A 26,072-nucleotide genomic window follows, 5' to 3' on the forward strand; every position below is an offset into this window, starting at 1 on the left:
GCTTCGGAACTAGGGGACCCCCTGCAACAACTGTTCAACCTCAGTCTGCGGCTGGGGAGGGTCCCGTCACTGTGGAAGACCTCCTGCATTGTCCCTGTACCCAAGAAAGGACGCCCTACTGAGCTCAACGACCACCGACCGGTCGCTCTTACCTCCCACGTAATGAAGACCCTAGAGCGACTGGTCTTGGAGCTCATGCGTCCACAGGTGCAGGGTGCTATGGACCCTCTCCAGTTTATCAGGCCAAGGTTGGGTTTGACGATGCTGTCATGTACCTCCTCCACCGTGTGCTCTCCTACTTGGACACAGGGGGCTGTGCCGTCAGGGTGCTCTTCTTTGACTTTTCGAGCGCCTTCAACACCATCCAGCCCCGGCTCCTACAGGACAAACTGACCTCCATGGCTGTGGACCCCTACCTTGTGAGCTGGATCACGGACTACCTAACGGACAGACCCCAGTACGTCTGTATGGGGGACTGTTTTTCTTCTATGGTGACCAGCAGCAAGGGGGCGCCACAGGGGACCGTTCTATCCCCCATTCTCTTCACCCTCTACACATCAGACTTCAAGCACAACTCGGATACCTGCCACATACAGAAGTAATCCGATGACACCGCGATAGTGGCATGTATCCGGGAGGGTGATGAGGGGGGGTACAGGGCATTGGTGGCTGACTTCGTGGAGTGGTGCCAACAGAACCAGCTCCAGCTCAACATCTCCAAGACAAAGGAGATGGTTCTGGATTTCCGGCGGGCACCTCCCTCTCCACAGCCGGTGATCATCAAAGGCAGTGAGGTGGAGGTGGTAGAAAACTATAAGTACCTGGGACTGCAGCTAGACAGCAGACTGGACTGGTCACTCAACTCCAACTGTGTGTACAAGAAGGGGCAGAGCAGGATGTACTTCCTAAGGAGGCTGGCCTCCTTCAACATCTGTCCTAACCTCCTTTTCATGTTCTATCAGTCCGTAGTCTCCAGTGTGCTGTCATACGCCATTGTGTGTTGGGGTGGGGGAGCCAGGAAAAGAGATATGGACCGTCTGAACAGACTCATCCGCAGAGCGGGCTCAGTGGTCAGGCTGAGCCTGGACTCTGTGGATATGCTTCTGGAGAGCAGGACCATGTCTAAAATTAAGGCCATCATGAACAACACCAAGCACCCCCTACACACCACCTTCTCCCAGCAGAGAAGCACCTTCAGCGGCAGACTGCTGTCACACAGCGCCTCCACAGAGAGGCTGAGGTCCTCCTTCGTGCCCCGTGCCATCAGGGGGTACAATGACTCTCTCAGGAGGAGCGGGGGGGAGGTGGCGAGGTCAGCACGGGGTTGAAAATGGATTTAATTTAATTTAATTTAATTTAAATTTAATTTTATACTGTTTATATATATATATATATATATATATATATATATATATATATATATATATTATTTATTTATTTTTTATACTGTTTTATATTTTAATTCAATTTTATACTGTTTAGATTTTATTTTATACTGTTTAGATTTTAATACTGTAATATTTTTAAATTTTATACTGTTTATATTTTAGTTATAGTTTAGTATATAAGTCCTGTTAGTGCTGCATGTGTCTGTTAGTGTAATGTATGTCCTGTGGTATGTGCTGTGATGTCAGTGTTTCCTTTTCTCCTGGTGTTTATCCAGTATTATTTGTTATGTAATGCCTGAGCAGTGGATATATGCAATTTCCTCCGGGATTAATAAAGTATCTATCTATCTATCTATCTATCTATCTATCTATCTATCTATCTATCTATGTATCTATCTATCTATCTATCTATCTATCTATCTACAACATCTGGTTAGCGTAACCAAAGACAAACTCGACCCATGTCAATATGCCTATAAAAAGGGCTGCGGTATAGAAGATGCAGTTGCCACACTGGTCCACCTGATTACAAAACATCTAGATCAGTCTAACCACAACTATGCAAGGGTGTTGTTGGACCTCTCTTCAGCATTCAACACAATTCAGTCGGATATATTGGTGTCAAAGATGGTCCAGTTAGAGTTAAATCCATACCTGATTCTCTGTTATGCATCTTTTCTAGCCAACAGAGTACAGAGATTGAAGGTGAATGAAACCCTCTCCTCAGCATTAACTATAAATGTTGGCGCTCCACAGGGATGTGTAAGCTCAGCCGTACTTTTCACTCTTTCCACTGACAGCTGTCGTACTACAGATTATCTGTCTGAGGGTAAGAGTGATAGACCAGACCAGTACATTCCGAAGTACTCTGATGACACAGTGTTAATATTTCTCCTAAATAACCTCATTGACACTGCACCAACAGTGGGTAAATATCTGTGTGTCATCCTCAAGCTCGGGTCCTCTACCAGAGGCCTGGGAGTCTGAGGGTTCTGCGCAGTATCTTAGCTGTTCCTAGGATTGCGCTCTTCTGGACTGAGGCTTCAGATGTTGTTCCAGGAATCTGCTGGAGCCACTCTTCCAGTTTGGGGGTCACTGCCCCAAGTGCTCCTACTACCACGGGGACCACATTGACCTTAACCTTCCACATCTGTTCCAGCTGTTCTTTCAACCCTTGATATTTCTCAATCTTTTCGTGTTCCTTCTTCCTGATGTTGGCATCAGCTGGAATCGCCACATCTATCACCACTGCTCTCTTCTGCTCTTTGTCCATCACCACTATGTCCGGTTTGTTAGCCAGTAGCTGTTTGTCGGTCTGGAAGCTGAAGTCCCACAGGATCTTAGCCTTGCCGTTCTCAACCACCTTCGGTGGTGTGTCCCATTGGGATTTGGGTACTTCTAGTCCATACCGGGTACAGATGTTCCTGTACACTATCACAGCTACTTGGTTGTGCCTTTCCATGTATGCTGAGCTGGCGAGCATCTTACACCCTGCTACCACATGCTGGACTGACTCTGGGGCTTCTTTTTTACATAGCCTGCACCTTGGGTCAGATCTACTGTGGTAGATATTGGCCTCTATTGCCCTTGTACTTAGGGCCTGTTCTTGTGCTGCCATGATCAGTGCCTCTGTGCTGTCTGTCAGTCCAGCTTTATTCAGCCATTGGTAGATCTTCTTGATATCAGCCACTTCCTCTATCTGACGGTGGTACATGCCGTGTAGGGGCTTGTCCCTCCATGTCGTCTCCTCCTCCTCCTCTTCCTCCTCAGGCTTCTGCTGTCTAAGGCATTCACTGAGCAGTTCATCTGTTGGGGCCATCTTCCTGATGTACTCTTGGATTTTTGATGTCTCATCCTGGACAGTGGCCCTGATGCTCACTAGTCCTCGGCCTCCCTCTTTCCGCTTAGTGTACAGCCTCAGGATGCTGGACTTGGGGTGAAACCCTCCATGCATGGTGAGGAGCTTTCTAGTCTTGATATCTGTGGCTTCTATCTCCTCCTTTGGCCAGCTTATGATCCCAGCGGGGTATCTGATGACCGGCAGTGCATACATGTTGATGGCTCGGACCTTGTTCTTGCCATTCAGCTGACTTCTCAGGACTTGCCTTACTCTCTGGAGGTATTTGGCTGTGGATGACTTCCTTGCGGCCTCCTCAGGGTTGCCATTAGCCTGTGGGATTCCAAGGTATTTGTAGCTGTCCTTGATGTCTTCTATCCTGCCCCCTGGTAGGTTGACCCCTTCAGTTCTGATCATCTTGCCTCTTCTTGATACCATCCGGCCACATTTGTGTAATCCGAATGACATCTGTATGTCGTCGCTGTAGATCCTGGTGGTGTGGATCACTGAGTCAATTTCTCGCTCATTCCTGGCATACAGCTTGATGTCATCCATGTAGAGGAGATGGTTGATTGTTGTCCCGCTTCGGAATTGGGATCCGTAGCCACTCTTTGTGATGATGTGACTGAGGGGGTTCAGGCCTATGCAGAACAGCAGTGGTGATAGTGCATCCCCTTGGTATATGCCGCACTTGATGTTAACTAGGGCAATTGGCTTGGAGTTAGTCTCCAGGGTTGTCTTCCACTTCCCCATTGAGTTTTTGATGAAGGCTCTTAGTGTCCTGTTGATCTTGTACAGTTACAGACATTCCAGTATCCACGTGTGTGGCATTGAGTCGTAGGCTTTCTGGTAGTCAATCCAGGCGGTGCACAAGTTGGTCTGCCTATTCTTACAGTCTCTGTGTACTGCTCTGTCCACCAGTAGCTGGTGCTTGGCTCCCCTGGTGTTACTACCAACTCCTTTCTGTGTCCCACTCATATATTGATCCATGTGCCTACTCATCTTAGCTGCCATGATGCCTGACAGGAGCTTCCATGTTGTACTGAGACAGGTTATTGGCCGGTAGTTGGATGGGGTAGATTCTTTCTGTGGGTCTTTCATGATCAGGACTGTCCTGTCTTTAGTCAACCATTTTGGGTGCGTCCCATCCCTTAGCAGCTGGTTCATCTGTGCTGCTAGACGCTCATGGAGTGCTGTCAGCTTCTTTAGCCAGTATGTATGGATCATATCAGGGCCCGGTGCTGACCAACTCTTCATCTTTGACACTCTTTCTTGGATGTCTGCCATTGAGATGGTTACTGGTTCTTGTTCTGGGAGGCAGCTGTGGTCAGTCCTTAGGTCCACTAGCCACTGAGCATCGGTGTTGTGTGATGCTTTTCTTTCCCATATGCCCTTCCAGTATTTCTCCACCTCAGCTCTTGGTGGGTCTGGCCGGATGCTATTTCCCTGCCACGAGAGTACACCTTTGCTGGTTGAGTGGAGAAGGTCTTGTTTATTCTCCTGGCCTCAATCTCCTTGGTGTATCGCTTCAGTCGGGTAGCCAGAGCTGTTAGTCTCTGTTTGGCAGTTTCGAGTGCTTCAGGTATGGAGAGCTTGCTGTATTTCCTGGGTGCCCCTTTATTTACCATGTTCCCCTTCTGTAGCTCGGCTAGCTGGCTGACTTCTCTCGCCTTTATCTTGGCCTCTAACCGTCTCTTCCATGGAGGGTATTGTTTGTTATGCCCTGTGTTGATCTTATATCCCAGCATTTCGAGGATTACTGTTGCTGTACTGTGGATCAGCTTGTTGGTCTCAGTTATGTTCCCTGTGGGGATGGTTCTTATTGCAGCATTCACATCTTCTAGCAGATCTTCTGAAGGTACTTGACAACTTAGCTTCGGTATCTGTCGGAGGCTCCAGGTTTCCATTTGGGTCACGATCTTCCTTCGCAGGTCAGCAGCTCTTGTATTGAGGCTGTGTATGTCTCTTGGGGCTTGGTATCCAATCACGGATTGTGGGGGGGGTGATATCCCCCCGCTGACCTGGCGTCCTGGCTCCCCCTTGCCGTAGCATTGTTGTTGTATTTCATCGATCTCTAGTTGTGACAGCAGTTTTTGGTTACGGATGTTGGAACACTGGGCTAACAGCTGTTTCTTTGTTAGCCTTGATTGTGGGTTTCGAAGCATCCATTGGTCCCACATCCGCCCCATATATCCCCTCTCTCTGGGCTTACTTGTGTAGTAGCATTCCAACAACTCCGTATTCTCCGCCCTTGTCCATGTGTGTCTTGTTCCAGTAGCCCATTTGTCATCAGATTGCCCTGGTTCCCTAGCATCTTACGCGGACCTTGTTAACCCGGGCGACGTCCGAGCCGGTATGACTCTGTCATTATTGTGTTCACTCATATTTTTGAGGTAGGCTCGTATAGCATTAAGGGTCTTGCCTAAGGACCCTCACTGGATAGTGCCCGCCATGTCTGGGGTTCGAAGCCACGCCCACGCCCTCCTGCATTCCAGACCACGCCCTCCTGCATTCCAGACCACGCCCCTTTCTGCATTTCATGTTGACTGGATAGTGTTTTATATATATATATAATATATATATATATATATATATATATATATATATATATATATATATATATATATATATATTGTAAACAGACTTAAGAGTCAAGTAAGTAGTGCTGAATCTAGTCTCAGCCATTTGAAGCACTGTTTTGGAACAAACTCTTGGCTGCACTGATGGTTACTGCAATATAAGGAGCATTTATAGACAATGCATCTTTGTCCAGCTCATAGCGAAGTACAGTGTGAATCACATGGTCAAGGCACGAGAGGCATTTGTAAGGTTCCAAAGATTTCATGATGTTACTCCCCTGATCTGTGACCCACACGATTCTGAATAAAGATGAAGGTTCCAAACCAAATCTATTAACCAGAAGCTGAATCAGTTCTCTTATATTCTTCCCCATTTTGGCGTCTTCTGCTGGAAATACAGCAGTGGTAAGGGGTTTGCCAACTAAGTTGAAGTCTCAGTAGAGTGACGAGTTATTGCAATATAACTTAGCTTTCTGTAATCCTCATTCCACATATCGGTACTCATGGCGACGTTGCAGCCCCTTTCTAGAACCTTCTTTACCCGCTCAATCAATAAGCCCCTATTTACCTCGGCCTTCTTGATGCACGCCTTTGACACTGTGGAGTAGTGGGGCAGGACTGAGTCAACAGGTACGCAGCCAAAAGTTGACCCAACATTGATCAGTTCTTGGGCCAGACTTTTGAAACCTTCGCCAGCAACTACTGAAAATGGTCGAAGGTCCTGACAACAAAAGACAACGCACTTCTCTGTAATGGCCTGCTCATCACAAAGAGGTGCTGTCTTGCAACAAATTATATAGATGTGTGATGATTATTATTTCTGCCAGTACAGTTTTTTAAATGCAAGCTCTGTCTCAAGGTGCCAGTCTTTCTGCTCTCGCATGAGAGCAAAGTGCCACATTGGTTACATTCAGCAAAGCCCTCACAAGTATCTGTAGCATCTTGTACAATCAATTTGAAGCCTTTCCATACCTCACTCTTACCAGTGAATGTTTGTCTTTTTATTTCCCCAGTCTTTTAGTTTATTCTTAAATTCTTGCTGCTCGATATCGGAATATCAGGTCAAAAATATGTAATGCATGAGGAGGGGAAGATAAAAAAAAAGGGTGGGCCACGGCGTTCACGTGCGAAGGGCATGCTCTGGCTCTATGACTCTTGTTTAGTAATTGAATAGCAATTACCATACAGCGCCTTCTCTGTTTTACCTAAATTATTTATTTTATAAAGGTATTTCTTAGTTTTTAATATCCATAGATCATTTGAGATACATAATATATAAGTATATATTTATTAAAAAAAGTTAGCAAAAGATAAGGCCTAGTCCGACCCGACCCGAATGTAATCATTGACATTTTGAGCCTGTCCCGGCCCGAGGCTAAAGATCTTACCTCTACTCTCGAGTAATAATATGGCTAAAATACCCACGTGAATGACCTTACTTACTGTGGTAAGTAAGGTCATTCAACTATCTGACCAGTGATGACATGTTTAGCCGCATGTCTTCACTCAACTGCTGGCTTTCTAGGTGGTGTCCTGCTAATGATGTTCAATTTGTAGATAATTGGCGGACTTTTTGGGAAAACACGGTCTCATTGAGAGAGACAGTACAGGTAGTCGCCGACTTACGACCGCGATTGGGACCGACAGATCGGTCGTAACTCGACTTGGTCGTAAATCGACTCTTACGTAAAAATTAAATCCAGCAGCACTGGTTCTTGGCTGGGGGTCGTCCGGATCGTCAGCTGGGGCAGCGTGTGGGTTGGTGGGAGCGGGAGACGATCTTTTCATAATCATTGTGAGCTTTGTCTGAATTGTTCGTTTCTTTTTCTCCTCATAAATTTCACGATATGGGCGGAAAGCGTTGTTTGCCATCCGTTCAATCCTTGCAAATGTTTCTATGTTCTATGTCCATTTCTTCAAAGTGTGCACGGAGTTTATTTAACAGGGAAAAGCCTTCTGACAAGCCTTTGGTGGTGAACATTTTTTCTGTTTCCTCCTCTTCTTTCTCTGCTTCTCTTCTCTCTTCTTCTTCCACTCTTTCTTCTTCCAGCGCGATCAGTTCTTCTTACAGCGCGATCATTCGTGAGTTCTCCAAGGAGAGGTTTTTTGCCAGTTTCACTATTTTCTCCCGAATCTGATCAAGTTCTTCGTCACTTTCAAATCCAGCAGAAGAGTTCACGTAACGCTTGACAGTTTTTCCATACGTCATTCATACATTTCTCCGTCACAGCCTCCTAAGCAGCCCAGCCCATCAGTAGTGGGCTGGGCTGCTGATCTCAGTGTGACTGAACAGCGTGTGTGCGCCGTGGGGACTGGAGAGAGCGCGGGAGCCTCAGAGCGTTAGTACTGTGGCTGGAGGGAATGCCCCGCCCTACCCGGACATTGTGGTCGTAAAGTCGATCGGTCGTAAGTTGCACAGGTCGTAAGTCGGCGACTACCTGTATACATCCCACTTGGAATGGTGCTGCTCTCCTGTCCAAATATCTGACCATTTTTATTTCTGACCCAAAACCCTGACCCAGAGTTGAGACCGGGATGCAAAGTCACAGTCTTAGATAGGTCTCTGCACTCCTAGAACGGTCACCCACTGTATTGTCACCCACTGTACCGTCACCCACTGTACACACCATTGAGACTGTGTTTGTCCCCCGACCGTTTAAAGTTAATTCATGTAAAATTAAGTCATTTCAAGTCCAGAGGAAAGCAACTGGGCATTCAAATTTAATAAAAATCAAAACCAAGACTTCAACAGCTCTGGAGTACAAAACAATAAAATGTGGTCTCCTGAATATTAGATATCTCTCTTCAAAAGCTGTTTTAATAAATGACATTATATCAGATTATAATAGATGTATTCTGTTTTAACGGAAACCTGGCTAAGTGAGGATGAGTATTTTTCCCTTAATGAAGCTACTCCTCCTAGTCACCGAAATTATCAGATCCCTCAAGTCTCAGGCAGAGGTGGAGGAGTCTATTTTTAATCCCTCGCTAGAATTGAGCCCTAAACCAAAAATGATCTTCAATTCATTTGAAAGTCTTAGTCTGAGCCTATCAAACCCAATCCAGAAACTACTTCAGCCTCTATTATTTGTCATAATTCATAGTCTTCATGGTCCATACAGTGACTTTCCATCTGAATTTGCTGATTTCCTAACTAGTTTAATTCTTAAAACTGATAAGGTCATATTGTTGGTGATTTCAATATTCACGTGGACAACAGTAATTATAGCCTCAGTAGGGCATTTTGCGTCATTACTAGACTCCATGGGCTTTAGTTAGTGTGTACAGGAATCTACTCACCAGTTCAAGCATACTCTGGATTTAGTGCTGATTTATGGGATTGAAATTGAAGAGTTAGTCGTCTTTCTACAAAATCCCATCCTTTCTGACCACTGCCTGATAACTTTCGACATTCGGCTATTGTGCAATTCCCATCCTGCAAAAAAAGTTTGTACCAGAGATTTATCAGATCATGCTATTTCTAAATTCAGGGAAGAAATCTCAAGTATGCTTAATTTAATCCCACAATTTAACTACACAGGGGGTCGTTTTCCGAACTCAGTTAATGTTAGTCACAAATTGATGAGTTTGTTGACATTACCACAGACTCTGCGAAAAACTTTAGATTTAATTGCTCCATTAAAAAATAATACTATAAAACGGGATGCGAGCTCCCTGGTTTAATTCTCATACCCACCAATTAAAGCAACACTCACGAAAAATTGAGAGGAAATGGCGTTCTACTAAACTAGGAGAACACTGCTCTGCATGGCAAGATAGTTTACATAAATACAGGAAGGCACTTCGCTCCGCTACAGCAGCCTATTATTCATCATTAATCGAAGACAATAGAAACACTTAGCTAGGCCTGTTTATTTTTTTATTTCTATGCCTATTTACAATTTTCGGTTTATATATTCTTGATGGGTTATTTATTAATCTTTCTATTTGTTGTTGTACTACTTTCTATGTGCTGGTGCATTCTGTGTGCTTTTTCTGTGTTTTGTGTACTTACTATGCTGTGTGCGACAGAGAAATTGATTTCCCTGACGGAACCTCCTTAAGGGATAAATAAAGTTACTCTACTCTAGATTCTTGCTCCGTACTGTATCCAGATTGACAAAGAACCACAGTGCATATGAGCCTAGTATTCCATCATGAATTAGTATTCATTTTATGAATTCTTCAATAATAAGATCCTGCTCATCAGAGACAAAATTTATGGTGTCCTGTCCTCCACAAACTCTAGTCCTTCTTTAGGTCCCTTAGATCCCGGAAAACACATGGCTGACTCCTGAACCCTTTGGTTCTATGGATGTCTTTTCTCCAATACAGATCAGTCAGCTGATTAAAATAGTCTCGTCAGCTAAACCATCCTCCTGTCTGTTAGATCCAATTCCAACTAAACTCATCAAAGAAGCCTTACCTTTACTTAGCAACCACTTCCTTAATATAATTAACCTGTCATTATCAACTGGATATGTACCATGGTCCTTTAAAGTAGCTATAATCAAGGCACTTCTCAAAAAACCTAACCTGGACCCTACTGTTCTAAATAATTATCGACCCATCTCAAATCTCCCGTTTTTATCTAAGATCTTGGAGAAATTAGTCGGTAATCAGTTATGTGATTTCCTTAAATCAAACAGTTTATTAGAGAATTTCCTGTCAGGTTTTAGGGAACATCATAGTACGGAAACGGCACTTGTCAAGATTAGCAACGACCTTCTAACCACTTCAGACAGAGGACTTGTTTCTATATTGGTTCTCTTGGACCTTAGTGTGGCTTCTGACACAACTGACCACAATATTCTTCTGGCACGACTGGACAAAACAATTGGTATTAAGAGATCAGCATTGAGGTGGTTTAAGTCCTCTATTTAACTGACCGTTCCCAGTTTGTTCACGTTAATAACAACTCCTTCCAGTCACCTACAGTTAGCTATGGAGTTTGTCAAGGCTCGGTTCTTAGTCCAATCCTGTTTATCTTATACATGCTTCCTATAGGTAGCTTGATTAGGAAACACTCCATCAACTTCCATTGTTATGCCGATGATACACAATCATATCTCTCGATTAAACCTGATGAAGTCAATCAGTTGTGCTAATTACAGGCGTGTATCAAAGAGTCTAAAAAGTGGATGACCAATAACTTTTTGCATCTCGATTCTGATAAAACTGAGGTCATTGTGCTTGGCCCAAAACCCTTTAGGGATGTAGTGCCCAGTGATGTAATAGCCTTGGATGGCATCACGTTTGAAGCCAAAACCACTGCGAGGAACCTAGGTGTCATCTTTGATCAGGATCTCTTGTTTAACACACACGTTAAGCAGATTTCTAGAACAGTCTTTTTCCATCTCTGAAACATTGCTAAATTCAGGCATATTTTAAAACAGAATGATGCAGAGAAATTAATCCATGCTTTTATCACTTCCAGACTATATTACTGTAACACACTCTTTTCAGGCTGCCCCAAAAAGTCGCTGAAGACTCTTCAACTAATTCAGAATGCTGCTGCCCGTGTTCTGACCAGGACTAGTACCAGACACCATATGCTTCTCTGCACTGGCTTCCTGTGAAAGCTAGGATAGATTTTAAAATACTCCTCCTCACTTACAAAGCCCTTCATGGCCAGGCACCGACCTATCTGAAGAAACTTTTAGTTCCATATATTTATATCAACATACGAAGTCCTCTAACCAAGATGAATCTGATGAGCTGGTCACTTAATGCGATCGACAGCATTTTTTCCACCAGACCTATCGGAACTGGTGAGCACCATTGTCCAGATGGGACTTTTTTGGCTGGCTAGATTCTAGCAGCAGGGATATTTTCAGAACTACGTGTCTGGCCCCACTGGATGTGGAAGACTTAGAGGATGTGTACATCTTCACCTTCATGACAATCGGGATAACAGCACTGGGGTGTGGTGTTTTCATGCTGCATTGCAGGCTGAGAAAAATGGGATTACAACAGACCAAAGCACAAGAGGATTCCGACCGAGCAGCCGAGGCAACTGCCAGGGTGTATAAGGAGGCTATAGCTGTCATGCTGAATGAAGCCATAGCTAGGTTGAGTGACCGGCATTAGGAGTCCAATGCTTGGCTCAAGGAGGATATCACCAAAAAGCTGGAGAAATAGGGAAAGCGTTTGGATGTGAAGGCCAGAAACCGTGATGCTGACGCCAGTGATTAGGAGTGTGGAAGGCACAGAAAGCAACATCAACTCACCCACACAAAACAAGCCATTCCAACGGCGCTTAAATCATAAAATTGACCAGAAACAACCCTTGAAAGGAATAATAAAATGAACATTAACAAAATTTGGACTCTTCTCAAGAACTGACAAAGAGGTGTGCAAAGATGCATGCCTATTGGACTAAATGGACAGATTAAAACAATGATGTACCAGAATAAAATAATTGAAATTGATTTGTGACATGCAAAGTATGAATTGGTTGACAATGTGCTGCAATGAGAGAGATGTTGTTGATTTAGGGGATGGGAACCTTACAAGCCAATGGTGGGGGTTTCGTTCTCTTAAGGTCAGGAGACTGTATAAAATACAAGATATTTGTCAATTCAAATCATGTATAGGTTGACTAGCAGTACAATAATATCTTTCACAGGTTGAGTATGAGTCCAATAATATCATTGATGATATTGACAAACAGAGAGGTTCAACAAACAGACAATTTCAACAAATACTTATCTAAGCATGATGAGAGCTTTGGAGACGATGAAAAAGTCCTCCGATGAATATTCTGTGTACAGGAAAAAACTTGAAGTACAAACTAGTAAATGGATCACATATCTTTATATACTCTAAAGGCATCACTAGGGGGAGGTATTAACTTCGGCCCATCTGCTTTCAACCAGTTCTTTACGGGATTTCAGTTAGTACGTCATGACCTCCAGACGTTACCAAAAATATCAAGTCGACAGTTTCACAAAACTATTTGATGACATTATAATCAGTCAGTGTGAGGACATATTTGCTGCAGACATTCTTTAGATGACCCTGTGCAGAAACGTACATTCTAATTTCAAGTACAGTATATGAAATAATCTGACCAGCTGCTTCTGTCAGGGTCTAACTTCTTCCAAGGATACCGACAGTCATGTAAGCATTTCCAAATATGGTCTAACAGGAATTATTTTCATGCAGCGTCTTCATGACCTCGGGACATCCTGGGGGCACCTTCACGAGCGCTGAATAATTTGACACACTCAACAATCCAGATCTTTGGTTCTATGAAATATCATTTTATTGTATTTAAAACTTTCCACCACACTTCTACCCGTCAACCTTTTTTTTTTCTTTTCAGATGTTGTCAGATATCAGATATCAGATGTCTCAACACTGATGAAAGTAAAATCTGTTGTAATAACATGTCTGGAAAGAAGAAAATAAACTGAATAAAAATAAATAATCCATCTAGAGCATTACTCTCTCAATATACTTGCCTACTGGTAGTTCCTAGAATTCACAAAAGTAGGACGGGGGCTAGAGCCTTTAGCTATCAAGCCCCTCTATTGTGGAACCACCTCCCTTCCTCAGTTCGTGAGGCAGACACCCTGTCACTGTTAAAGACTATGAAACAGGTATGGTTTGGACCCAAATGTAGTACACAGGCGCACAGGAACAGTTGGTAATGACTTTTATTTTCACGATGAAGACGAGCAGGACGCTCTGCGTTCTGGAGAGCCTGCTGCACGTGCTGTGAGGCCAACGAGGAGTGAGCTGAAGAGAGGTCAGAGACAGGCGGGGAGTCGTAGCCAGATGAGCAGTCAGCGAAGACAGAGGCAACGTTTGGGAGCAGGCAGGAGAGGAGACGAGGCCAGGCGGAGGAGTCAAAACCAGAAGAGCAGGCAGATACCAGAGACGCTGAGGCAGAGCACGAGGTCAGGCACAGAAGGCAGGTGAGTTTACTGGGAGGCAGACGAGGATGGCAGGTCAGGAACAGGCAGAGTCGACACCGGGATATCAGACAGGGAATGAACACTGGAAAGTCTCGCATGACGCTAAAGAACAATCTGGCAATGACTGAAGGTGCTGGAGAGACTATATGCAGGCCTGATTGCAGTGATCTGCAGCAGGTGAGCAGAGTGGGCTGGTGCAGTAGGCGTAGGCAAAATCCAGACTTACTGAGTTCCTCTCTCCTCCTCCTTCTCTCTGACCATCTCTATTACTCCTCCTCTCCGATCTCACTCTCCAAGTCTCCAATCACACCCTACTAACTCAACTTCTTCCCTGGAGTCTCTGTTCTACGTCCTTTTAGGTTTTCTCTGGTTCACCCCTCATCCACCCATCCGCTGTGGACCTGCTCTTCCCATCCCACAAGTATCACCCCTAACCTAATCGCCAGCTGGGGTCCGGCTTCCTTTTTTCCTCCACGCCACCCTACTGTTCCCCCCCTCATCTGCCCATCCGCTATGGACCATCTGCTGTTGACCTGCTCTTCCCATTCCACCAGTATCACCCCTCACCTAATCATCGGCTGGGGTCCTGCTACCTCTCTTCCTTTATGTCACCGTACTGTTCCACCCCTCATCCTCCCATCCGCTATGGACCATCCTCTGTGGAAATTCACCTCCAAGCCCATCAGAATCACCCCCATCTATCAATGTGATGTGGACCTTCTCCTCCAAGCCCACCAGTACTACCCCTCATCTACTGTATATTGGCTGGGGTCCTGCTTCCTTTCTACCTCCATGCCGCCATACAGTCACCCACGCAGCTGTAATTGTGCTTTGAATTTACCAATGGGAAACATGTATTGAAGACAACAACTCCAATCGTCTAACTTTAACCATATTACACTGACTCTATCTGGCCTATCTGCCACTCTCTCTGTCTCTCGACCTGTTCTTATCTTCTTTTTATTTCTTTTCCACCCAACCAGTCAAGGCAGATGGCCGCCCAAAAGAGTCTGGGTCCTGCCCGGAGTTTCTTCCACATTGAGGGTTTTTTTCCCTGCCACTGTTGCTTATGCTTGCTCTAAAGGGTTCAGTTGGGTTTCTCTGTCTGTTAAAGCACTTTGAAATGTCTTTTGCCATGATTGAGTGCTATATAAATAAAAATTGATTGATTGAACAAAGGCACCTTGATTCAAGAGTGATTGAATGAAAAGATAGATCAGAGGCAAATCAGGATGTTTTAAGTAAACATTAGCATGTTTCTAGGTCAACCTATAATCTTTGTATCTATCTAAGTGTGCACAGGTGTGTATGTGAACATTTCTGGATCCCAATGTACATGTGCTTAGTCTCATGTCAGTCGCAGCTGAGGGGTTGATAACATCATCATAGGCATCTTGTGTTGCCACCCTTGCATTTCCTTGGCTTTGCAACAGTATCCCAGAATCAGTTTGAGTGTCCTTAGGTGTCAGAAAAAAGATACACACAGGTCAGGATACATTTGTTTTGCTTTGTCACCCCTCTTCTTTCTGCATTTTGCAGGAAATATCTCTTGGTAGTGAGGCTGATGGACTTGAAGACAGTGAAGACAGATGCAGACTCCTATCCTATGACTTACCCAGCATGACTTTTTCTCTATCTCATCAAAACATACCTTTTCCTTCATTACTTCTTTAACTGCAAACCTCTTGAAATTAACATTCTTTTCATTTTTGGTAGTCTGTTATTTCTTTCCCTCTTCTCTTTCTCTTATCAATATGCCCAAACTGTAAGGGCTGCCCTGAGACTGTTGTGGACCCAAATTGCAGGAGACAGGCGGATAAAAATACGTAGTTTATTACAACAAGGATGCAAAGTCTCTGGATTGCGCTAACAAACAAGACGGAATTATCTGGCACTGTAGTGAGAGTCAGGACCAGCTTTGTCCCCCGTTTCCCCCTCCTGAGATGTCGGACAGTCCTCCAGAACAACTTTGGTGCCGTCCAACAGTCCTTCTCCATGGCCTCTCTGAACTCCTCCTACACCCTCTGTTTTGCCTCCATCACAGCCGAGGCTGCAGTCCTTTTGGCCTGTCGGTAGCCGGAACTGCTTCAGAAGTCCCCAGGGACAACATGCCCCTGAAGGCCTCCTTCTTCAGTCGGACGGCTTCCCTGACCACGATGTCCACCATGGTGTTCGAGGGTTACCGCCCCTTGAGGCACCCAAGACCTTGACATAATACAACACAACACTGCTCGGGTTTAGATCAGGGAGGCCTTTCCTCCCAATTACGCCCCTCCAAGTGTCTCCATCATTGCCGACGTGTGCATTGAAGTCCCCCAGAAGAACAATGGACTCCTCCGCATGGATCCCATCAAGGACCCCATTCAGGGACCCCAAAAAAGCCAAATACTCTGAACTGATATTTGGTGCGTACGCACAAATAACAGTCAAGAGTGTTCACTCCCACAGCCTTAAGGCGTAGGGAGGCTACCCTCTCATCCACCGGGGTGGTGGACGGTGGTCCCAGCTGTCTCCAAAGCACTGACCAGTTCCCACTGTGTAGTTCTGGGCTGATTACTCACTGTTCTCCGTAACAGTGAGTAACACAGATACATTGTTTAAAAATTATACAATGTAATTTCCTGGATTTTTTTTTTTTTTTACATTCCGTCTCTCACACTTAGTGTGTACCTATGATGAAAATTACAAACCTCTTTTATCTTTTTAAATGGGTGAACTTTCAATTTGTTAAGTTGCCCTGTACTATTCATCCCACTGTATGAGTGTAAAAACTATATAAGTAATTGATATAAACTTTCTGTGTGTGTGTGTGTGTGTGTGTGTGTGTGTGTGTGTGTGTGTGTGTGTGTGTGTGTGTGTGTGTGTGTGTGTGTGTGTGTGTGTGTGTGGTATGTGCCAGGTAACTCTGGTGTCCTTCAAAGTGGAGTCCGAGTATACCTTCGTGGATTTCATCCAAGGAGGGTGAGTGGAATAAGAATCACACTGCTCTCAAGTCACAAACAACCATTTGACAGAGGTGAAATGGTTGTTGTGTGTGTGTGTGTGTGTGTGTGTGTGTGTGTGTGTGTGTGTGTGTGTGTGTGTGTGTGTGTGTGTGTGTGTGTGTGTGTGTGTGTGAGGCAATTCTCTGAGCAACAGACTTAATTCAAATTGGCTCTGAAGGAGGGAAGTTTGCATTGGTAAACCTCATATGTCAACATAATTATTCAGTTCATTCACTTTCAATTATCATTATTAAATTCCATTCACCTCATAGTCTTCCAAGATGGAGGGTAAATTGTCCTACCTACCATACTAATTATTTAGTGAACCTGTGAACTAGAGTAAATTAGAGTGCATTGCTTTGTTGTTGTTTTTTCCTATTATCTTCTTTTCAACAGGACTCAGTTGAACTTCACGGTGGCCATAGATTTCACAGCATCCAATGGTAGGTCAAGAATTGTTTTTTTATAGATGCTTTGTCTTGGATGTTCTTTTGCTTACAGCATAACAGTTCACTGATTCCATTAAATTGCACCAATCAAACCACGTGTTATTCCAAACATTTTGCATTTAAACTGAACAAAGGACCCTTATGCAATTTCCTCCGGGATTAATAAAGTATGTATCTATCTATCTATCTATCTATCTATCTATCTATCTATCTATCTATCTATCTATCTATCTATCTATCTATCTATCTATCTATCTATCTATCTATCTATCTATCTATCTATCTATCTACAGCAAAATGGTCTGGCAGACTAGCTGTTTTCTACAGATTTGGTTTTCTACAGATTTGAATGTACTGTAATGCTCCAGCATCACATTTAGAACAAGATAATATAATATACTCTTATAATTCTATCCTCTTCTCACCTCTTCTTAGAGAGCGTTGAAATATTGTTATTTTGCTAGACATTTTTTATACATCTAAAGACATTTTAAATAATACATTTTTGTGTTAAAATAACACAAACAGATTCTCAGTTAATGTAAAGCCTTTTGAAGTAGCTACTGTATGCAGATAATGGTATGTTATTTGTGATTTGATAATCTGACAACAAATCAGTTCTTAAATAATTAAGTGATGATTGTCAATTTGGTTACAGTGAAGAAGATATAGATTTTGCATGTTTCTATAACTATAAATTTTTGAGTTCTTGAAATCCAAGAGCTGAAACTCTAATAAAGTTTTAGAAGTCATATGATGTATGATGAAGTTATATGATGTATGACAAAAGCAGAACATCCCCTAATGAAATGAAAAACAAATCAAAACAGACAAGAAAACAAACAAAACAGAAACACTTACCAGTTGGATAACAACACCACACCACATGGTTTTCTTTTTTTAACAAATGTCTGAAACATTACAGTATTATATAAGTAAATCATTTTAAAGAAATAGTGCAAATAATACACAATGTAGCCTCAAGAAGGCACAAGCCAGTGTCTTTTTATGCCTTTCCAAGCCTAGATACAGAGGATTGTGTCAGGAAGGGCTTCCATCCTAAACTTTTGCCAAATCAAACATGCAAATTGAATCTATGACTTCCATACCGAATCGGTCAAGGCCCAGGTTAACAACGACCACCATCGGTGCTGTTCACCTACAGGGTGCCGGTGGAAATTGGACTACTGTTAGACGAAGAAGGAGAGGAGGAAAGTGTGTTCGTAGGAAGAGAGAGATGAGGATCACCAAGAGTATAGGACTGAGAGTAGGGACATTGAATGTTGGAACTATGACAGGAAAAGGTAGAGTTTGTTGACATGATACAGAGGATGAAGGTAGACATACTGTGTGTCCAGGAGACCAGGTGGAAAGGTAGCACGGTTAGAAATTTAGGAGAAGAGTTAAAATTGTTCTATCATGGTGTGGATAGGAAAAGAAATAGAGGAGGAGTTACTTTGAAAGAGGAGTTTGTCAGGAATGTCATGGAGGTAAAAAGAGTGTCAGATAGAGTGATGAGTCTGAGGCTAGAAATCGAAGATTTGATGTTGAATGTTGTTAGTGGGTATGCTCCACACGTAGTATGTGAGCTGGAGGAGAAGGAGAAATTCTGGTTGGACTTTGATGAAGTGATGCAGAGCATACCTAGAAGTGAGAGAGTTGTCATTGGTGCAGACTTCAGTGGACATGTTGGTGCAGGAAACAGTGGTGATGAGGAGGTGATGGGCAGGTTTGGTATCCAGGAGAAGAATGCAGAAGGACAGATGGTGGTTGACTTTGCAAAAAGGATGGAAATGGCTATAGTGAATACTTTCTTCCAGAAGAGGCAGGAACATAGGGTGACCTATGAGAGTGGAGGTAGGAGCACATAAGTAGACTACAGCTTATTTTGACGGTGTAATCTGAAGGAGATCAGTTACTGCAAAGTAGTGGTAGGAGAGTGTAGCCAAACGGCATAGTATGGTGGTGTGTAGGATGACTGCTGGTGAGGAATATGAGGAGGGCAAAGGCAGAACAGAGGATGACATGGTGGAAGCTGAAAAAGGAAAAGTGCTGCATGACTTTTAGGAAGGCTCTGACCACCCAGGCTCTGGGTGGTCAGGTGGTGCTTCCAGATGACTGGACAACTACAGCCAATGTGATGAGGGAGACAGGTAGGAGAGTACTTAATGTGTCATCTGGAAGGAAAGTATTATGAGACTTGGTGGTGGAATGAGGAGGTACAGGAGTGTATACAGAGAAAGAGGTTAGCTAAGAAGAAGTGGGACACTGAGAGGACTGAGGAGAGTAGACAGGAGTACAGGGAGATGCAGTGTAAGGTGAAGGTAGAGAGGCTTATGATGACTTGTATGCTAGTTTGGACAGTAAGGAGGGGGAGACTTATCTATCCAGGTTGGCAAGACAGAGAGACAGAGATGGGAAGGACGTGCAGCAGGTTAGGGTGATTAAGGATAGGGATGGAAGTGTACTGACAGGTGCCAATAGTGTGATGGGAAGATGGAAAGAGTACTTTGAAGAATTGAAGAACAAGGAAAATGAGGGAGAACAAAGACTAGAAGAGGTGACTGCTGTGGACCAGGAAGTAGCAAAGATTTGTCAGGATGAAGTGAGGAGGGCATTTAAGAGGATGAAGAGCGGAAAAGCACTCGGCCTGATGACATACCTGTAGAGGTATGGTGTCTGACTGGGATGTTCAACAGGATTTTAGATAGTGAGAAGATGCCTGAGGAATGGAGGACAAGTGTACTGGTGACCATTTTCAAGAATAAGGAAGATGTTCAGAGTTGTGGCAACTACAGAGGAACAAAGCTGATGAGCCATACCATGACGTTATGGGAAAGAGTAGAAGTGAGCATTTGTGAGCAACAGTATGGTTTCATGCCAAAAAAAAAGTACTGCAGATGCAGTATTTAATTGTAGCAAATTGATAGAGAAGTACAGAGAAGGCCAGAGAGAGCTGCATTGTGTTTTTGTAGATCTGGATAAAGCTAATGACAGGGTGCCCAGAAAAAAATTGTTGTATTGTATGAGGAAGTCTGGAGTAGCACAACAGTATGTTAGAGAAGGCAGGACATCTATGAGGACTGTAAGACAGTGGTGAGGTGTGCTGTGGGTGTCACAGAGGAATTCAAGGTGGAGGTGGGACTGCATCAGGGATCAGCTCTGAGCCCCTTCTTGTTCACTATGGTGATGGACAGGCTGACAGATGAGGTCAGACAAGAATCTCAATGGAATGTGATGTTTGCAGATGACATTATGATCTGTAGTGAGAGCAGGGAACAGGTGGAGGAGAAGCTAGAGAGATGGAGGTTCGTCCTGGAAAGGAGACGGATGAACGTTAGCCACAGTAAGACACATGTGTGTGAGTATATGTGTGTGGATGAGAGGGACACAAGTGGAAGAGTGAGGTTACAGGGAGAAGAGATCAAGAAGGTGGAGGATTTTAAGTACTTAGGGTCAACAGTCCAGACCAATGGAGAGTGTGGAAAAAGGTGAAGACGCGTGTTCAGGCAGGGTGGAACAGGTGGAGAAAAGTGTCAGGTGTGATAGAAGAGTTTCAGCTGAAATGAAAGGAAAGGTGTCGAAGCTGGTGAGACCAGAGATGCTGTTTGGTCTAGAGACAGTGTCACTGAGGAAAAGACAGGAGACAGAGCTGGAGGTAGCAGAGATGAAGATGCTGGGGTTCTCTATAGGAGTGATAGGATAGGATAGGATAGGATAGGATTAAGAATTAGTACATCAGAGGGACAGCACAATATTAGAGGGTTTGGAGGTAAAGTAAGAGAGGCCAGACTGAGATGGTTTGGACTTTTCCAGAGGAGAGATAGTGAATATATTGGTAGAAGGATGCTGAGTTTTGTACTGCCACGCAGGAGGCCTAGAGGAAGACCGAAGGTGAGGTTTATAGATGGAGTGAAAGAGGACATGAAGGTAGTTGGTGTGAGAAAAGAGGATGCAGAAGACTGAGTTAGATGGAGGCAACTGATTCGCTGTGGCGACAAGGTGATTCTGGGGTGTGGTCGGAAACTAAATGGGATTAGGAAAAACGCATTGTCAGTCAGTGATTGGAGCATAAATCTATTATAGGTAATCAAATCAGTCTTTCATTCCCTTTAAAGCCAGTGAAGATTTAGTACTCTACATATTCTTCGTACATTAAGATAATTGGCTGATTTGCAAGTATAAAATTTGACTTTAAAAGCTGATATTCTTATTATACTACATTACAGAAATTACTTTCTGATGCAATGAAAGGTGTAGATGCTAATTGTTACTTTTGGGAACCTTGGCAGGAATAGATTTTCTTCTTTTCAAACTGAAAACAGAAAGGACTTATCATTCCATTGTTGTTGTTTTTTTGGTTTGTGGTTTGGTTTTTCCTTTAAGGTAACCCCTCCCAGCCCACCTCCCTCCACTATATGAGTCCCTACCAAATCAATGCATATGCCATGGCCCTGAAAGCAGTGGGTGAGATTATCCAGGACTACGACAGCAACAAGCTCTTTCCTGCATATGGTTTTGGAGCTAAGCTGCCCCCTGATGGCAAAATCTCCCATGCCTTCACACTGGTAAAATGCACAACCATCAGAAATCTCACACACAACACAAACACACACAGTTCCCCTGCAGCAGGGTGTGACTTTGACCAGGAGTTGTCAATGTGACAGCAACTGGTCACGCTATCTGAGAAGTTGGCTCATCAGCCTTCCAACAGGTAACATCTCCCTTTTTTTCTGAACCTGAGGGTTCTAGTAGCCTCCCCGGGCATTGGTTTACATCATACATGCATGTTGGTTGAGGGCTTACCATCTTCTGTTGAGTCCAATTATTGAGAACCATTTGGTCTCGTCAAAACGTGATGAGTCTCTCTTCACACATAACAATGTCATGCCCTCTATCTTCCTTCTGCACTGTTTTCCTCTTGGGCCTATTCTATACGGTCAGGACGTCCACTAATCTTGTGTTTTATAACATTGGTATTAAGGTATCAGTTCTAAGATATAATACAACAGCTCCAACCCTTTTCACTCCAACAGCACTGCTTATCTATCCACTACCTTGTTAGTGTTTTCTCTCCTTGTCTCCTTTTGCTTCCCCCCTTAGCTCACAGAGGTGCAGCACTTCCCTTCCTGACTCACAATAGGAAATTCTAATAAAGACTGACAACTTACATCCCAGAGCAGACTGGTGATGTTCACATGCATGCATTAATATCTATAAAAGATGTTGCTGCAAGACTAAAACAATCATTGATCTCATAGAAAGTTGACCCCCTTTTATGGGGTTATACTATGAGAACACATGCAGACAAAAAAAAAAATCCCTATAGGACAATTACTTTTGTTCAACTCCAAATACTTCCACAAATATAAATCACATATACACACACACACACACACACACACACACACACACACACACACACACACACACACACACACACACACACACACACACACACACACACACATACTGTATATCCCTCTCACCCTTGTAGGGTGGTATCTGTGTGTCATCCTCAAGCTCGGGTCCTCCAGAGGCCTGGGAGTCTGAGGGTTCTGCGCAGTATCTTAGCTGTTCCTAGGACTGCACTCTTCTGGATTGAGGCTTCAGACGTTGTTCCAGGAATCTGCTGGAGCTACTCTTCCAGTTTGGGGGTCACTGCCCCAAGTGCTCTTACTACCACGGGGACCACGTTAAACTTGATCTTCCACATACTGTATGTTCCAGCTGTTCTTTCAACCCTTGATACCTCTCAATCTTTTCGTGTTCCTTCTTCCTTATGTGGGCGTCAGCTGGAATCGCCACATCTATCACCACTGCTCTCTTCTGCTCTTTGTCCATCACCACAATGTCCGGTTTGTTAGCCAGCAGCTGTTTGTCGGTCTGGAAGCTGAAGTCCCACAGGATCTTAGCCTTGTCATTCTCAACCACCTTCGGTGGTATGTCCCATTGGGATTTGGGTACTTCTAGTCCATACTGGGTACAGATGTTCCTGTACACTATCACGGCTACTTGGTTGTGCCTTTCCATGTATGCTGAGCTGGTGAGCATCTTACACCCTGCTACCACATGCTGGACCGTCTCTAGGGCTTCTTTACATAGCCTTCACCTTGGGTCAGATCTACTGTGGTAGATATTAGCCTCTATTGCTCTTGTACTTGCGGCACGGTGGCACAGTGGTTAGCGCTGCCGCCTCACAACACGGCGGACCCGGGTTCGAGTCCCGCTCTGTGCGGAGTTCGCATGCTCTCCCCGTGTCTGCGTGGGTTTTCTCCGGGTTCTCCGGCTTCCTCCCAAAAGCATGCGCTTCAGGTTGATTGGCCGGTCCCAAATTGTCCGTAGGAGTGAGTGTGTGTGTGTGACTGATTGTTGGTTTCTATGTGGCTCCGCGGTGCACTGGCGTCGTGCCCGGAGTGTCCCCCGCCTCACGCCCTGAGACTGCCGGGATAGGCGCCGGCTCCCCCGCGACCTGCGTTTGTGGATTGAGCGGGTTTGAAGATGAATGAATGAATGCTCTTGTACTTAGGGCCTGTTCTGGGGCTGCTATGATCAGTGCCTCTGTGCTGTCTGTCAGTCCAGCTTTATCCAGCCATTGGTAGGTCTTCTTGATATCAGCCACTTCCTCTATGTGACGGTGGTACATATAGGGGCTTGTCCCTCCATGTTGTCTCCTCCTTTTTCTCCTCAGTTTTCTGCTGTCTAAGGCATTCACGGAGCAGTTCATCTGTTCGGGCCATCTTCCTGATGTACTCTTGTATTTTTGATGTTTCATCCTGGACAGTGGCCCAGACGGTCACTAGTCCTTGGCCTCCCTCTTTCCGCTTAGTGTACAGCCTCAGGGTGCTGGACTTGGGGTGAAACCCTCCATGTATGGTGAGGAAGTCAACCACAGCCAAATACCTCCAGAGAGTAAGGGAAGTCCTGAGAAGTCAGCTAAATGGTAAGAAAAAGGTCCGAGCCATCAACACGTATGCACTGCCAGTCATCAGATACCCCGATGGGATCATAAGCTGGCCAAAGGAGGAGATAAAAGGCACAGATATCAAGGCTAGAAAGCTCCTCACCATGCATGGAGGGTTTTATCCCAAGTCCAGCACCTTGAGGCTGTACACCAGAGCTTGAGGATGACACACAGATACCACCCTAAAAGGGTGAGAGGGACATTTTTTTATTACAGTGGTACCTCTACTTACGAAATTAATTGGTTCTGGAAGAAATTACGTCAGTAGAAAATTACATAAGTAGAGACACATTTTCCATGTGCCCTAATCCGTTCCAAGCCCACAAAAATTCCGACATAAATGTTTTATAAAGCATAAAAATGCATCAAAACATGTAACAAATACATGTTTACAATTAAATTATTACACAATAAATGAGAGTCGCGCATAACGTAAAAAACAAGAATAAAGAATAATAATGACAGTCATTTACCTTTTAACACCTGTCCCCATTGTTTTTTGCCCTCTTTGGTTCATGCATGCCTATCTCATGATGCCGAACAACAGAATGAATTCCAGTCCTCCTGCTGAACTTCTCCAACCACTTAAACTCCTTAAATGTCAAGTATTCAAGTATCAGCTGATGCTGTGTTTTTACATTACGTAAGTCAAAATTTCTTTCGTAAGTAGAGGTAATATTTTCCTGCTGAGAAATTTCCTAAGTAGAAAATTTCGTAAGTAGAGACATTCGTAAGTAGAGGTATCACTGTACTCTAAAAGTTAATGTATTTGCACAAAACTCAGTGGGGGCCGTGCATTTCACACCTAGGCCTTCAATAGTGCTCCGTCTGAATCAACCCAACCCTCAATAACTATTTTTTGGCCACAAAACTTTTACTGCAGCTACAGCTGCGACACACATAAAAAGCATCAAAAATAACCTCATAAAATATCAATATTATTTAGGAATATAACAACATTTTACTCACCAAAAATCATTTTTATTTGTGCACCAAATCCATCCTCCTTTCTTTCTTCAAGATTTCAATTACTCTGTCGTACAGATTATCCGTGCGTTTCAGTTCCATCAAGGAGTCCTTTTCTATCACCATTAAAGCTAATGCTGAGTCGAGCCTGCCCTGTCGTATGGCATAAGTTTTTATTTGATTTAGGGCTGAAAATGTCCGTTCGACAGAAGCAGTGGACACGGGGATGGTCCCCGCCAAACACACAAACGTGTACAGCTGCCCCATGCTCACACTCATATTTTTCTGCTGAAGGAGTCAAGGAGATCAGGGGAGATTTTCCTGCAAAATCATCCATTGCATACATTACAGTCAGTTCTGTTCTCAGCCGAGGCAGATTGAAAAGTGTTCCGTGGCTCTGCCTTAAACTGGAGAAGGCTGCATGTGGGAAAGTTTTCTGGTATTCCCGAAACTTCTGCGAGTCAAGGAGGGAGACAAACGTCAGTTTTTCGTGGTCGTGAAATCTGGTCTGTGTCTAGCATATACGTAATATTGTCCAGAACCCTGCCGTGGAGTTGCGGAGGAGGTGCACGTGGATCTTGCGCTTGACCTCTCCGTACGCTCGGAGCGGCTGCGCTGCGTTCAGTGGCCGAGTAGATTTCCTCGTATCGGCTCCTCTGTCGTTCAACTGTGTCACAAAACTCCTTTATCCTTGCCAGACAAAACTGTACATCCAGTTTTTTGTCCTGTAGTATTGAAAGGAGGGCGTCAAAAAAATGCCATTAAGTGTGTGAAGTAAAAAACAAAACTCAAAATCATCCAGATGTGCTTTAAATTCATCAGCACCGTGCACAGACTCGTCTTCGTAGTAGTCATGATGCTCCAGGATGTGATCAAACAGTTCCTTTAGAACATCTGTCTTCTCAAATACTCTATTGATCAATCTGGATGTGTACTGCCACTAAAAGTGGTGGACAAATCCTTTTCCCGGTTGTAACAGGTTT

General features: G+C 44.1%; 1 protein-coding gene and 1 pseudogene across 1 annotated transcript in view; both read left to right on the plus strand.

The window, feature by feature from the left end:
* LOC137612711 (copine-9-like) overlaps positions 1–26,072 on the plus strand; it is a 116,895-nt gene that overhangs the window by 53,132 nt on the left and 37,691 nt on the right. The window contains exons 14-16 of the mRNA XM_068341381.1: positions 16,626–16,687; positions 17,107–17,153; positions 21,546–21,727. Of these exons, the coding sequence (XP_068197482.1) occupies positions 16,626–16,687; positions 17,107–17,153; positions 21,546–21,727 (291 nt within the window). The remainder of the gene's footprint in view (positions 1–16,625; positions 16,688–17,106; positions 17,154–21,545; positions 21,728–26,072) is intronic.
* On the plus strand, positions 270–13,530 carry LOC137608686 (uncharacterized; annotated as a pseudogene).

Source organism: Antennarius striatus, chromosome 2, assembly GCF_040054535.1.
Source record: "Antennarius striatus isolate MH-2024 chromosome 2, ASM4005453v1, whole genome shotgun sequence".
NCBI lineage: Eukaryota > Metazoa > Chordata > Actinopteri > Lophiiformes > Antennariidae > Antennarius > Antennarius striatus.